The sequence below is a fragment of the Mesoplodon densirostris genome, chromosome 2 (assembly GCF_025265405.1).
Source record: "Mesoplodon densirostris isolate mMesDen1 chromosome 2, mMesDen1 primary haplotype, whole genome shotgun sequence".
In the NCBI taxonomy this organism is placed as follows: Eukaryota; Metazoa; Chordata; class Mammalia; order Artiodactyla; family Ziphiidae; genus Mesoplodon; species Mesoplodon densirostris.
Window position 1 is genome coordinate 101,378,842 of NC_082662.1, and position 16,395 is coordinate 101,395,236.

At 36.0% G+C, this 16,395-nt stretch overlaps 1 protein-coding gene across 7 annotated transcripts in view; it reads right to left on the bottom strand.

The window, feature by feature from the left end:
* Positions 1–4,574: 4,574 nt before the first annotated feature.
* Positions 4,575–16,395, bottom strand: part of ST7L (suppression of tumorigenicity 7 like) — a 68,140-nt gene continuing 56,319 nt past the window's right edge. For 5 of the 7 annotated variants that reach the window (XM_060090265.1, XM_060090263.1, XM_060090270.1 and 2 more), the window contains 3 exons: positions 15,029–15,179; positions 11,611–11,703; positions 4,575–6,493 (listed from right to left, as the gene is read on the bottom strand). In XM_060090265.1, coding sequence (XP_059946248.1) covers positions 6,315–6,493; positions 11,611–11,703; positions 15,029–15,179 — 423 coding nt within the window. In that variant the 3' untranslated portion in view covers positions 4,575–6,314. The remainder of the gene's footprint in view (positions 6,494–11,610; positions 11,704–15,028; positions 15,180–16,395) is intronic. The other 2 variants (XM_060090262.1, XM_060090267.1) reach the window with 2 other exon arrangements.

The following is a 16,395-nucleotide window of genomic DNA, read 5'->3' on the forward strand; positions in this document are numbered from 1 at the left end:
TTCATCTCCTATGGGAAGACACTAGCAAAGCCAATTTACTATCATCACTCCATCAGTCTATATTCCCTCAGCATTACTATATTTGGTTTGAAATTTATTCTTTTGTACTTGTTTTAGTATATGTTGTAAGGTGACATATTTTTGAAACCAAGCATATATATGACTAAAGGGCTATCTATTGTGTGATTTCAAGGAACTCTCTTATCTTTAACGGCTCAAAGTTCCTCATCTATTACATTGGAAGATCACAGTCTGTCCTTCAATGCTTCTGGTAAGAATAAATGACAGTGTAAGTATAAACTCTTAAAAAAAGAAAACTAATGAAGTCCATGTTATTCTTGGTTTAGAATTGTAATATATTAAGTAGTTGCACTAATTTAGTTCTTTTGAGCATTAGAAATTTGATTGGTGGGGGAAGGGGCAAAATTCCACTCAAGAAAAAAGCCAAAATAACTATTCCTCACGATTTTAATTTTCCTCTGTACCCATTATTCTCTCCATTTAGAGGATTATGCTGGGTCTGCAAAACACAAAGATGTTTTCTAAAACAAAACCCAGTAGGTTTCCTAATATGAATTCTAATACCACTAGTGTAATGGGTTTGGAATGAGTGATTTACATCAATATCTGGGCACAGCTCTTCTAAAAACTGCTATGCAGTCCATTTGCCTCAAGTGCTAATAATTAACAATAAATATATTAGTAGAAGTTAGTGACAGGATGTCTTAGACTTTGGCACTGAGACTTTCACTTTGAGGGGGGAAAGATGATTAAATATACTGCCAAATAAATTCAGGGAGAGCTTTTGTGAACTTCACACTTGTCAAGCACATGTTTAATAGGGAAAGAGGGTGCTTTCCACAAACTTCAAAACTGATTAAATCCTGGGGAAGGGATACAGACATGCATTAAAAAGTACATTGCCCTAACTTTTATTATTATTATTATTGTTGTTGTTGTTGTTGTTATTGTTTTTGCCTTTGAAGAGTTCAGTACTTAGAAAATTTGGATAAAGAAGAACATTAGCAATTTCACAAATTTCTCATTCTGGTTCTTTTTGGAGGATAACAATGAGGATGAAGCATGAGAAATTACCCTTATAAAAAGTAGAGAACAACTTTTCTCTTGCTACAAATATCCCAGTTAATTCAGAAAATCAAAATTGGAATATGCCAGACTGCCCAAATAAAGACTTTAGCAGCACTAACAACGGAACAAAAGTGTAAACATTTAAAATTTTAGACCTGTCACAATAGGCTCATTTTATTATCAGGATATTCTCTGGGAAATACCTCAGATATATTACTGTGGAAACAGCATGGTTATAGAAGAGTATTTTACAGGAATTTAAGTTTAGTTACAATTCAAAATGTTTTCAAAACTATATTAGTTCTGGAAAATAATCCATTTTCAAACAAAGTAAAGCAACATTTTAATTGTCAGTTTAATTTCTAAATGGGGCCCTATGTACTTAATAAAGAAGAATGCAACTCTCATAGGTTTTTCAGTATTAATGAAGTCAGATGAAGAATATAAAAAAAATCTTTTACCTATGAACAGATTTCACATCACTGGTTATGACAATGGAAAATTAGGAACCTTTAAAAATATTTTTTTCGGGCTTCCCTGGTGGCTCAGTGGTTAAGAATCTGCCTGCCAATGCAGGGGACACAGGTTCGAGCCCTGGTCTAGGAAGATCCCACATGCTGCGGAGCAACTAAGCCCGTGTGCCACAACTACTGAGCCTGCGCTCTAGAGCCTGCAAGCCACAACTACTGAAGTCCACGCGCCTAGAGTCCGTGCTCCGCAACGAGAAGCCACTGCAGTGAGAAGCCCACGCACCACAATGAAGAGTAGCCCCCACTCGCCGCAACCAGAGAAAGCCCGCGCGCAGCAACGAAGACCCAATGCAGTCAAAAATAAATTAATTAAATTAATATATATATATTTTTTTCTACTGGTATATATCAATATATGGTTATAATTGTCTATCAAGTCCCCTAGTTATGAAGACGATCTTTGCCCTGCAAAAAATGATAATTGTGGACAAACCTTCTCAAAAGTTCTGGTCACTGTTCAGTAAAAGACAACAAGCATTTATATCTGCTTATTATTTTTTAAAATTTAATCTGGGGAGAAAAATGTTAATTATTTTTGGGAAGGGGCTGAAGAAATCCCAGTGAGACATTCTGTAGAGAGGTCTTTTGTTAGTATAACATCTGACCTTCTATATCTTTGGAAATCATGCAAAGTTGGCTAATGTAGTACTTAAAGAATTAATCAAGCAGATTGTTAGGCCCTAGTTACAGTGGAGCCAGCCAATTATGAGTTGCTCAGAAATTCATCACTGGCCTGTCTAACCACATTTTCCCACGTAAAGATTAGTAGAAATATGTGGAAACTGGGCCCATTCCCACCCCAGCGCAGCTACAATATGTGTTCAGTGAAACAAATTTTAACCAAGTTTTGCCTTAGTGAAACAAACAATTTATTTGGGAATCTTTTTGATTTCTGTCTTTACCCATAACATCTTTTCTGCCAACATTGCAAAGGCTGCCCCATTCAGTTAAAACGCAACTAGGGATTTTTATATTCAAACACACTTGGGAATTCAAAGCACTAAAAAGTCACATGCCACAAGCCTGAATTTATCAGTAAGTTAATGAAATTCCCAAAGACCATCTTCAGTCTTTTCACTGCTGTAATATGCCCTCCCAAGGCTTACTAAGAAGAAAGCTTTTCTTGCAAAAGAGAAATGAAAGAGGCCAGAGTAGATGAAGATTGGTTCTCTAAGGAGAGGGCAGTGCTGCTCTTAAATAAAGAAGCGCCTTTCAGATAAGCAGAATCAGATTCCAGTTCATTGGTTTGCTGGCTACCCTTACTTTGAACTCTCATATTTAACCCAGCAGGCTTCAAAGCAGGTGAGAAAGTGATCTACCACTTAAAAGCAATTTTTCCTTTTTCAGGAATTCTGGTCTTAAGAGAATATCAACTCTGATATCAGCACATTCCACATCTCCAGGGATTTATGCGATTTTTTTTTCATTGCTCTATGTCTAACATCCGGTGAGGAGAAAAATCAGGAAAAAGTCCTAACTTGCTGAAAATGAAGTCTTCTTCCATATAGCTTAATATCATGCAAAAGAAGAAGGGGCACTAAAACCACTGCCCATTCTAGTGCAGTCCCTTCCATTTATCTAAATCTGATGTTCAGTGAGGATTATTAAAAATCATTAATCCCTACTGCCTTGCTTCACAAAAAGGCAATTTTTGTAACAAATGCATTTTAACAAATTCAAACTTAATTTACTCTAGCATGTGAGCTAATACAAAAAGATATTAGATGAGGAGGAGACAATGGCAACAATGGAAGGAACTTAGGAAATTTTCTTCAATTGCTTTGCCTTACTAAACAGAAGAACAAATATGTTTCAAAGATTCTTCATTGATTTCTGTACTTCACTGATACTGTACTTGGCTATCAAATATCTGACCTAACTGAAAATTTTAACACAGGCAATTTGCAACTTATCAATTGGTTCTGCTCTATAAGGCACTTTGCTAGTGCGTAGTGCCTAGAATTTGAAACATTTCTCCACTTTCTGGTACACATAATGTAACAGAAGTATAGTACTAACAGTATTGTTTAAATGATACTTAACCACCATTTCTAAGGAAAAATGCATTTTGAGTTTACTAGTAGAACATGGCTCCTCCAAACATGAAGGGGGTAGGGTTTCCCACTATAGCTGCACTTTGGTGATGATGATGACAACGACAATGGCAACAACAGCTAATACCTAGTTTTTACTGTCAGCAGACACAGTTCTAAACACTTGATAAATTTTAAACTCATTTAACCCTCACAAAAACCCATGAGGTAGTACTATTCTCATTTTACAATGCGGGGTGTGGGGGGGGGGAATGTTAAGCAACTTACCCAAGGTGGCACAGCCAGTAAGTGTCAGGGCTGGAATCCAAAGCAAAGCAGTCTGGCTCCAGAGCCTATGTTCATAACGACTCTACAATCCTACCCCTTCTCCACCTTGATAAGGTGGCACTATCCAGGAATTCTAAATTCTTCTTATTGGGGGTAGAGTAAAGCAGGACTTCTCAAGTTTTAAATGTGTACATAGGATCACCTGAGGATCTTGTTAAAATGCAGATTCAGGAGGGCTGGAGTGGTGCCTGTGGTTCTGCTTTTCTAACAAGTTCTTGGGTGATGGTAATGCTCCTGGGGCAGAGACCACACTATATTAAGTGGTGAAGAAGCAGAATTTGAGCCTCTAGTTTTCTCGCTGTCTGTCTGTTGAGGTATTTGTATATTGAGTTTATAAGCTGGAGCCTGCCTATAATCATTTCCCATTAATTCTTAAATGGAACTGCCCTTGGAACTGCTGTATAACAAATATCGGTTTGCAGGTACTTTCAGTAAATACTTAACTTTTAGGAATTTAAAATGTACATGTAAAGGCCACAAGGACAAAACGTGGCTGTAAAAGTTTGCTGTCAGGCACATTTTAAACACTATACACTACCAACAAATACCAAAAGATAGTAAACAAATGCCTGTTTATTGTTCATCAACTAGAATCACAGTAAATTAATAACTTTTGGTCTAAAAAAGAAGCTTCCACTTTCAAATGTATAATTATTCATTTTTGGACACTGCTAGGAGCTTGTGCTATGCAATCTTAAAGGCTCTTCTGGTGTATCAGAGATCTCTTAGGTAAAGGCAGACACTATATATATACTATATATATGAACACTGATGAGTAGAGCAAACAGTGAGTATACTCCACATTAACTTTAGCCAGTACCTCATGGAAGTACACTACTAACAATGACTACATCTCTACTCCAGATTCTAGATCTTCCTCCTCTCTCTATTTTACCTCCTTCCCACTGCCCTGAGAGAAACCCAAGGACCATCTCTCCCACTGCTTTCCTGTGATCTCAAATACACAGCTGCATATTTTTTTCCGGTTGTTAAATTGACAAGACTCTCTGTCTAGTCCATTTTTTTCCATGCCAGATTACACTGTGAAGTCATTTCAGTTTGAGACACACTCGCTCCCCAGTCAGCACCACTGCAAGCAACAGAGCTATGGTATGATCACTAAGCTTTCTCCTTATACTAAAAGGAAGCAGAACAGTCAGTTTCCAACCCAAATATCTATATTCCCTGAACACAGTAAAAAGTCATCCTTCTTGAAGGCTGACCCAGAATCAAGTGTAGTCTCAGACTCCTAGGCCTACAGCCAGTGGCAACTTAACACATTATACAGTTGACCTTCAGGGAAAAAGAGAAACCAGTGCTCTTACTACTGGTGCCAGAAGAAAACCAACTAATCTTTAAGGCACAAAATAAACTCTTAATGCAGGAAAAGAAAGTGTGAGGAAACAGGGAGTTAGAATGGAGGCACATAGACAAAAATATAGAAGTTACATTACCAAGTAAGGCCTAGTATTTCTATGGTTCTCAGTGCTTTTCTATTTGGGAATATAATGAATTAACATTTTCTTTTGGGGTTTGAATTCTTATTAGTTGGTAAAAATACAAAGATATACAAGACACATTTTTTAAAAGGCTTGGAGACTTACAGGGACTTATCTTTGGTAATTTTGCTTTGAGCCAGTGACATTAATTAACAGGTTTATGTGGAGAAGTAAATAATCATGGGATACTCTCTCTAATATCAGTCCTCAAAAACTTTCTGGACCTGGGTCCAGAAATGGGGAAGCAGTTCAAAACTAAAGGGTAAAAATAAAAATAAAGGTCTGTACATGGTTCTACACCCAAGGTTGGGAGATCAGTAAGAACATGTAGATATAAAAACAGGGTGAAATTTTGAGTAAAGAGGCACATTCTGAACCCAGGGCAAATGTCGCAACTGTCCCACCTTACCTACTTATTCTTCATCCTAGTTGTACTCTTGAATTTAACGTTCACCAAATCCTGAGAATTAATGATTTCATTTAAATGGAAAAATCAAAAGGCTTCTGTACAAAACAAGGGATTTTTTTAAAATGCCAAAGGAAATGCATTTAAAAGGGGTGGATTATTCTTTAGCTAGTAACAAGGGCTATGCTTACCACCAAAAGTGATCTACAAAGACCAACTTTATAATGTTATGCCATTGTATTCTCTAAGCTTCTAAGCAACAAAAATACAGCTCAAATCACCAAAATCTTATGTTTGACATATTTATGGCAGCAACTTTACAAATCAATTCCTGTAATTTACTATAACAAATATCTTCACTGCTCAGCTGATTCAGCACAAACAGATCAGAGATGGTTTCTTGTGTGTTTTACAAATACTCTGCACAAGTCCTTGAGATCATACTTACAGCTTTAGCAAAAACACCCATGATTTCAGGAAACTGGTGTGTGAGAAGAGCTATCATTGCTGTAGAAGAACATAGTCCTGCTGTGAAATGGATGAAAAAAGGAAGCTCCTTCTTTGGGTAAACAGAAACATGATGAAATGCTGCAAGGGAGAAAAGACAGAAATGGATTTTATTTCAGAATACAGTGTAAGCCAGTTTTAATATTTTCAAATGAAATCCATGTATAAAAACTAAAAAGGAAAATGTTTTTAAAAAAAAGAACAAGAAGTCTCTGGTCAAGCAAGGGAGAAGGAAATTATTATCCATTATTTTCTCTAGCATCAACAGAACACCTATATAGCCAGACGACTGTCGGGAACTGGGAATAGGATGGCACTGTGGGAAAGAACAGTAATTGTAGTCATGCTGAGGTGGTTTTGAAAAAGAGCTTTGTCACTTATTAGCTGTGTGATCTTGAATAAGTTGCTAAACCCTCTAGTAGTTTCTATGGAGTTGTTATGATGAACACTATAAGCCCTTTATAAAGGTGTTGTTATAATTTTGATCTTTGGGAGCTCAGAGATAAGTATAGAGATCAAGAGACAGACGTGTGGTTGGAGATTTACCAGAACAATAAGTTAACAGTTTTACCCAGTTATTAATAAGTGTCCTATATGTGGCATTTCATTGAGCACTGTAAAAAATCTAACCAGAACACCAAAGCCCTAGGATTCTGAACATAAATGGAGTCCCTTGTCTTATTTTACCACATTCGCACATTTACTCAGGTATTATTTTTCTAATGATTGGATATTTCATTACCAATAGTATTCAGGTAGTTTTACGTTATTTGAAATTTGAAAACACTTGAATAACAATACTGAGAGGAGCCTATTACAATGACTGGCAGACAGTAGGTACTCAATAAATGTATGTTAAACTGCGAGTTATTCTGGGACTTCAGTTGACTGCTCAGGGTTGGACACAAACCTAGGAATTCCTGATGTAATATCCTGCATAAGAAAGGAATGACTAATTCAGTGCTGAATCGAGGTCAGCTATAAATTTAACTTTTTAAAACATAATGATTCACAGGGAAGATTACACCTAAGTTTCCTTCAGTAGCCAGGACTTTTTTTATGTCTTATACTATCTTCAGAAAGTATATACCAAAAAGCAAACTCATTAAAAATCCAGAAAATTTCCAGAGCCTTGAGTCATGTTTAAAGTAAAAGGACACCAAGTCTGAATTTTTTTTAGTTGGAAACATTAGAAGCTGTGGACAACATTGGGCTTTCAGCACCCAAAAAAGCAGCCAGTTCCTCCTGCTCTGTCCCTCAGCCATTAGAGGCCAACTTCTTCCAGCAAATCAAAAGATACAAACCATATTTGCAAAGACAGGGAACAAATACTTATATGTGCCAACGGTTACTATAATTGCTTTCGTGTGAGAGACAGCACAATTAATAATAATAATTAAACCGTAGCATTTTGTGGCTCACAAAGTGCTTTAATTTATATTAGTTTAATTTTTTTCAATAACCCTAGGAGATAGATAGTATTATTCCTACTTTTTAAGGTAGAAAACTATATAGCTTTAATAGGATAATTTTCTAAAATATGAAATTTTTATACTATAGGAGAGATCCAATTATTTCTTTTTGGATTGCTTTCCGTAGATTCATTTGTCAGTCAATGTTTGGCTAATACATCAAAATAATGGATGACTAGTACAGAAACACTCCCTTGGAAGTAAAGTTCAAATTTCATCACTGGCTTGTAGAGAAAAATTTATCAGGAGGCATAAAAGACAACTAAATAGCTATGTGAACTAAGGGAATAGTTCAAGTCTGAACTTATGAGGTTCATAAGCAAATTCCAGAATGCTGTAAGTCATATCAAGGTTGAAGGAGAATTGAAAACAAAAAACATTAAGTACTCTTGGGTATTAAGACTCCACATTATTAAAAATTTGTTCATTCTATCATAGTCAGAGACAGAAAAAATACTCTAAGAATATACAATATAATCAAACTAAAACCCCCAGAATATCCTTCCTCTCCTACCTTCTAGAATGTGCAAATGAGTAGAACCCTAGAAATAATAAAGGCCTGCCAAAAAGCAAGTTCTCTTCTTGTAGCCTATGGCTCTGACAATACATAACAACAACAACCTTGATTTTATTCACATTACTATGAAAGACGGCCTTATATCAGTCAACCTCTGTAACGATTGGAGGGGGGGCATAATTTTAGGCTAAATTAGCCTAACATAATACTCTTGTATACTGATGTTCCACAATTATTAGCCTAACATAATACACTCTTGTATACTGATGTTCCGCAATTAAAGATTCCTTCCTTTGCCTTAAATATCCTTGTTCCCATTAAAATGGAAAAACAATACCTACTATCACCACCGTAACAGGAAAGGAAAAATTTCTAACACTAATGACCTTCTAACTGCCGAAGTCAATGGATTCTTCTCAGTAATTACCTTACTAAATACCTCGGATACTCCTCCTCACTTGTTAATTTTTTCCTCCTTTTAGTTTCTAGGAATCTAGTTCTGGTTCTTGTCCTGTATCTCTGACCACTCCTTCACTGAATCTTCTGACTCCTTATCGGCCACCCATCCCTTAGACATTTTCATCATGGTTCACCCTTAGTTTACTTCTCACACTCTTTACAGTTTCCCTTAGTGATCTCATTCATGCCTAGAAAATGATGACTCCCAAGTCAAGTTTTGTGATGTAGAGAGATGTAGAGGGAATGAGATATTTTGGCAATTTTGTTTACATGACCTGATCCTGTCCCTGCGCCACAGCTGATTGGATCAGGGATGAACACCTGGTAAATGTGATTTACTCTCCCAGAAGTTGTAGAAGTGGGATTGAGATATTCTTCATTCTGTATTATTTGCATGAACAGATGACATGTAAACTTAGAGCTGTATGGGGGTATCAAGTTTGGCTACATGAGTGTCTAAAAAGGGAAAGCCAAACTGCAAAGATTAAGATAAAAATGAAGCAGATACAGACAGAAGCAGAAATGAGAGCTCATACAAAGAAAAGATGGAGTTGGGGAATGAAAAAAAAAGAAAGTGAGAATAGGAGAGGCTGAAAAAGGCAGTCAGAGACAGAGATATACGGACAACTGACTCCTGGAAATCCTGATAGCCTTCTAGTTTCTGGTTCTAGTCTCTTCTGAGGTGCAACTCTAATTGTTGCCTTTGGGTTCATTGAGATAATCCAGTCTTCTTCCAACAAATTCTCTTTATTTTAAAGCTAGTTTCAAGTGGCTCTCTTATACCCAAAGAATGCCTGCAACATTTACTATTTATATAACATATATATTTAATAATATACATATTATATATAACTTACAAATATATCTTAGCCCCATATATGTAGAGATACAAAATATAAAGGCTACGTATGTATATGTTAAATAGATTAAATAATAAAATATTTAAGCATATACACACCTACATACACATACACGGATGTGTGCAACATACTCAAAAATAAAAAACCCTGGGAGAAAAATATCAGCATACTCAACTTCCATAATCTCTCCTAAATTTTTATCTGTTTGAACTTTTCAGCTCATTAAGTCTGATGTTGTAAAAATGCAACTTTCCTTCCTAGACTTCAGTTCTAATGGACCCAGAATTGTAAAAACTGTGGTATAGATTGATATCGTAAGAGGAAACTAGCGATTATAACTTTCAGCATACTTACCTATCAGTTAAATTTAAAAAAAGGAAAATTAAACAGAAATTTACCAGCTCACAGAGAAAAAGACTGAGTGGATGATAAGGCAGCTGAGACAAAAAGTAAAGACAATTCTTTCAAAAGTTTGGCTTCCTGAAAGCAGGAACTAGACGAAAACACTCTCAGCAATCATAACCCTATGTATTTCTGGTTCTCCTCCTGACTCTTTGACTGCTCTTTTTAAAACTGGGAAGTATAGTCCCTCCAACTTCACTCTTCTTTGTAAAGATTGTTTTGACTGTTCTGGGTCCTTTACTTTGCCATATAAATTTTGGGATCAGCTTGTCAACTTGTAGGAATTGTACTGAATTTATAGATCAATTTGAAGAGAGCTGTCATATAAATAATATTGGGTCTTTCAATCCATAAACGTGGACTGTCTCTCAATTTACTTAGATTTTCTCAGCAGTATTTAGTGGATTTTAGTATACAAGTCTCACACTTCTTTTGTTCAATTTATTCCTAAATTGTTTGTTCTTTTTGATGCTACTGTGATTGGAACTGTTTTCTAATTTTCATTTTGGATTGTTCATTGCTGGTATATAAATAAACGACTGAGTTTTGTATAATTACATCCTGCAACCTTGCTGAACTTGTTTATTAGTTCTAATAGTATTTTTATGGATTTCTTAGGATTTCTTGCACAGAAGATCATGTCACCTGTGAATAAGGACAGTTTTACTTCTTTCTTTCGAACATGAATGCCTTTTCTTTCTTTTTCTTGCTTGACGGCATTAACTAGAACCTCTAGTACAATGCTGAATAGAAGAAAGCAGACATCCTTGTCTTGTTCCTGATCTTAGCGGGAAAGCATTCAGTCTTTCACCATTAAGTATGATCTTAGCTGTGGGTTTTTCATAGATGCTCTTTATCAGGTTGAGGAAGTTCCCTTTTATTCCCAGTTTGTTCAGAATTTTTATCATGAATGGGTGTTAGATTTTTGTCAAATGCTTTTCTGCATCTCTTGTCCTTTATTCTATTACATTTTCAGATGTTAAAGCAACCTTGCATTTGTGAGGTAAAGCCCAATTGGTCATGGAATATAATCCTTTTTACATGTTGGTGGATTCAGTTTGTTAACATTTTGTTGAAGATGTTTGTGTCTATATTCATGAGAGATATAGCTTTCTTGTAATGCTTTTTGTTTGATTTTGGTGTCAGGGTAATGCTGGTCTCACAGAATGAGTTGGGGAGTGTTCCTCCTTTATTTCTTAAAAAGAGTTTTTGAAGGATTGGTATTATTTCTTCTTCAATTGTTTGTAAGATGACTTCTTTTTTTTGATATCTTTAATCTTTGTGTCTTTCATTGCATCTAGCACAGGGTTTTACCCAAAAAATATTCAGGAATGAACTAAATTATGCAACTACATCCAAGAGGTGGCTAAAATAGTATTTAAACAGCATCCTGAATTTCAACCAGAGGTACTTTTAAAATGGGAGAATACTATGAAAAACAATCTCACAACTAATTTTAAATTTAGGAAAACTTGAATATTTACTTACGAGGTAATAGCTCTCTATCAGCAGTCTCTGTGCAGCTGGGATAAGGATAAAATAGATGGCCTTTCTCTAGTGGGTATGGAATCATTCTAAAAGCTGAGTGAAAAATAAAATACATATGTTGACATTCAATTCAATCTCACTTTCATCCTCTACTACAATCAAAGCTATTTTGGAGACGTATTTTTATTAAATTTTCACACAGTGTTTTATTTTCTTTTTTAGAGAGATATTTTAGATGAAAGAAACAAAGTACGCAAAGGAACAAATAAGGAGAAGAATAAGATCTATATAGAGAATCATGAATGGTCTGGCTGAAATAAAACTAAAGGGAGTAACGGATGGTAAGACTAGCTGTGTCCTTCTTGCCTCAGTCTCCTTACCACAAACACAATAGACTTAACTCTCCACGTGTGAATTCCACTTCTTAGGGGAATCACATGACTGTTGTAGTCATAACTACTGGCAACCTAAGAGTTCTCAATGGCTCCTAACTTCATATGTGAGCTGTCACCAAGTTTTCTGTGAGCTTAGTTTAGATCAGGGGTCACCAAAGTATCTAAATTAAGTACCTAAATGGATCACCTTTGGCCAGACCTGGCCCACTGTTTTTGTAAATAAAATTTTATTAGAATACAGCCATGCCTGTTCATTTATATATTATATAAGGCTGCTTTCATGCTATAAGAGTTGGGTAGTTGTGACAGAGACTATGGCCCACAAAAACTAAATATTTACCATCTGGCCCTTTACAGAAAAAGTTTACCCATCCCTCATCTAGATTATCATCAACTCCTACAAACTTCTTAAAGAAGAAATCCTTATTGACCCACTCAACTATCAAAGTTGAGATAAGGTTTTTGTTTTTCCCTTAGTCCTTGGCTCTAAAAACTTTTGTTAAAATACGGATTTTGTTTTGCTACAATAAAATATAGTGATTTTTCCAAAGTCACAGAGCAAATCAGTGGCACTAGGAAATCATTCATCAAGATGATTATTCATGAAATACAGAATAAATCATATACTTATTGAAAACTTCCTATGTGCCAAGCAGAACACTAGGCACTGAAGACACATACCAGGTGAATGAGATAGAGCACCTGGTTTTGAGAAGCATACAGACTACTGGAAAAAAAGCAAAAGAAAGTCTAATTACCCCAAAACATCCAGCTCCTCAGTTTTAGTAGTCCCACTTTCATTAATCTGTATATTGTCAGTATCAAGCACAGCGTCTGACCCTCAGCAAGATGTTAATGCAGAGGTTCCCAAATTTTCTTGGTTCAAGGACATGTGGTGTCCTTCGTGTCTCAGTAATTTGCTATTGATGCCCCTACACTGAAAGAAATATCTAACAATTCCACTTATTAAGTAGTGGGTCTGATCAACTTCAAGTTTTTGTTCTAATAACTTAGCAGCGATATGAAAAAAAAAACACATAAATTAACGAAAAAAATAGTTATTTTATTTTTAAATAACCATCATTTCTTCCTAATGGGATATATGAGCCTGTTGGGCACTGCATAATTTCTCGAACCTTGGAATCACATTGGACACCACTATCTTCATTTCCTGTTCCACACTGATTTTTGTGTGGTACTTCTTTTTTTTTTTTTTTTTTTTTTTGCGGTACACAGGCCTCTCACTGCTGAGGCCTCTCCCGTTGCGGAGCACAGGCCCCAGACGCACAGGCCCAGCGGCCATGGCTCACGGGGCCAGCCGCTCTGCGGCATGTGGGATCCTCCTGGACCGGGGCACGAACCCGCGTCCCCTGCATCGGCAGGCGGACTCCCAACCACTGCGCCACCAGGGAAGCCCCTGGTGTGGTACTTCTTTTAATCACAGCAACTAACAAAACCCAGCTTTGTAAAGCTGTGACAACACTGAAAAAAATAGAGAATGGAGAGCTATCTAATGTTGAAACCGTGAACTATCTAGAGCTACAGTTTGAATGGTGTATTGCTATGTTTCTACTAAAAATTTAAAATATCCCATGGCACTCTTGTGAATTTGCTGTAATACCCAAAGGTGCGTCAGTGCAAACTTTGAGGAGGTTAACCGATTTTAGTGAATGAACATTGAATTTATTTTTGAATTTTCACTGACAGGTGATTTTAAGAAGTTACAAATGAGAGATCTGGTAGTTAGTGGAAAATAATCCACTTTGCCAAAGAAATGTACGAATCGCCAATTAACACATAAAAAGATGTTCAACATTACTAATTATTAGGGAAATGCAAATCAAAATCTAAATGAGATACTTCTCCATACCCATTAGGATGCTATTACCAAAAAAACCAGGAAATAACAAGTATTGGCAAGGATATAAAGAAAGTGAAACCCCTGTGCATTGCTAGTGGAATGTAAAATGGTTCAGCGGCTATAGAAAATAGTATGGTGGTTCCTCAAAAAATTAAACACAAAATTATATGATCTAGCAATTCCACTTCTAGGTATACACCCAAAAGAAATGAAAGCAAGAACTTGAATAGATATTTATGTACCCACGTTCATAACAGCATTATTCACAATAGTCAAAAGGTAGAAACAGCCCAAGTGTCCATTGATGGATGAATGGATAAACAAAATTTTGCATATACTTACAATGGAATATTACTCAGCCTTAAAAAGGAATAAAACTCTGACACATGCTATAACATTATGGTAAGTGAAATATTAATATTTTACTTACCATAATGAAATATTGAAATATTGAAATATTAAGTGAAATATTGTATGATTCCACTTATATGAGATACCTAGAGTAGTCAAACTCATAGAGACAGAAAATAGAATGGTTACCAGGGGACTGGGGAGGAGGAAAGAATGGGGAGTTATTGTTTAATGGGTAGAAAATTTCATTTTGGGGTGATGAAAAAATTTGGGGGAAGGATAATGGTGATGGTTGCACAACAATGTACATGTATGTCACTGAACTGTACATTTTAAAATGTTTAAAGTGGTAATTTTAATGTTATATGTATTTTACCACAATTTAAAAAAATTTTTAAAGAATCGAATTGATATCAGTAATGAGGAAAATAGTTTCATGTTGTACACATCTCAAAACAAAACCAAAAAAAAAAGTCCAATTTTTAAAATATTAGAACAATAGCTAACCACATTAAAAAACTTATAAATGAAGGGATATAAGTTTCCATTCTTTCCTTATAAATACTTAATTTAAGTGAACATATAGCAGAATACCCAAACAGTTTCTCATTCTGTTTTTCCTAAATGTGGCATTAATATAAGCACATTACACGTTTCTTCTACCAGTAAACCAATAAACACCACTGAGTTCACTTCGAAACCAATCTGAACAGCTCCTTAAAGAAACTCACAATCTCATTACAAAAAGACTGCCTGTGAATGGAATAATTAGTCAGAAAGATTAGTGTTGCATTTGGAAAAGAATACTTACTGCCTTCCCATGTACACTGTAACAGATTAAGAGCACCTTCTATTCGCTTCCAGTGCTGAAGATGAAAGAAAGCATAGGCAATTGCTTCACTATCGCCCCGTTTCAGAATGTGTTCTGGAGGTAAAATGAGACTTTTCATCTCTAGTAAATACTAGAAAAATAACACACACACATAGACACACCACAGAAAAAAAAAGAAAAATTATGCTAAATTCAAACATCCACAAAAGTGTAGATTCAAATTTTATAAAGTTAATTTTGATTTAAAAAACAAACAAACATTAAGCTAGTTGAAATGACATGAAGGTCCTACTGACAAAATGCTTATATAAATGCAAATTCCAAAGATCAGAACATTCCTATAGGTAAAAATAAGGTAATAAATGGTTTATGTGTGGCTTTACTAAACACAAATGGAAACTCAAGCTGAGGAAATAATGTTGGAGGAAATTACTTACTTTTCCAAAAAAGAATAAGTGTAAAAAATTATAAAACACAATTTTGGAATAACACGTTGGGGCAACATTCAATATTTTTTCTTTATTCCCCTTCTATAGTGAAGGAATTTAATTGTTAATAAGTTCAATTAAAGTAATATTTACTGAGTGCAAATCACTATGCTTGTTAGGGAATGCCAAAACACTATTCTCTAGAGCTTCCTAAGGTAATGAGAAAGACAGATTTCTTTTTCTATTTTCTCGGCCGCACTGCACGGCTTGTGGGATCCTAGTTCCCCAACCTGGGATTGAACCTGGGCCCCTGGCAGTTGAAAGTGCAGAGTCCCAACCACTGGACCGCCAGGGAACTCCCGAGAAAGACAGATTGCTTAAGTTAAAAATTTTAACCAGACTGGGACTTCCCTGTGGTCCAGTGGTTAAGAATCCACCTTCCACCGCAGGGGACGCAGGTTTGATCCCTGGGTGGGGAACTAAGATCCCATATGCCTCGGGGCAACTAAGCTCGCGTGCCACAGCTACTGAGCCTGCGTGCTCTAGAGCCCATGCATCACAACTAGAGAGCCCACATGCTGCAACTACTGAGCCCATGCGCTCTGCGCCACAATGATGGGCCTGCACACCACAAGGAAAGATCTCACATGCTGCAATGAAGATCCCATGTGATGCAACTAGAACCCTACGCAGCCAAATTTAAAAAAAAAATTATAACCAGACTATGGTAAGTGCTTCACTAGAGGTACAGATGTATACAGGAATATGGATAGGAGGTATTAATTTTTTAATTTAGTTTTTAATAACAGCTTTATTGAGATATAATTCACATGCTTTACAGTTCACCCATTTAAAGTCCACAATTCAATGGTTTTTAGTGTGTTCACAGATATGTGCAACCATCACCACAATTTTAGA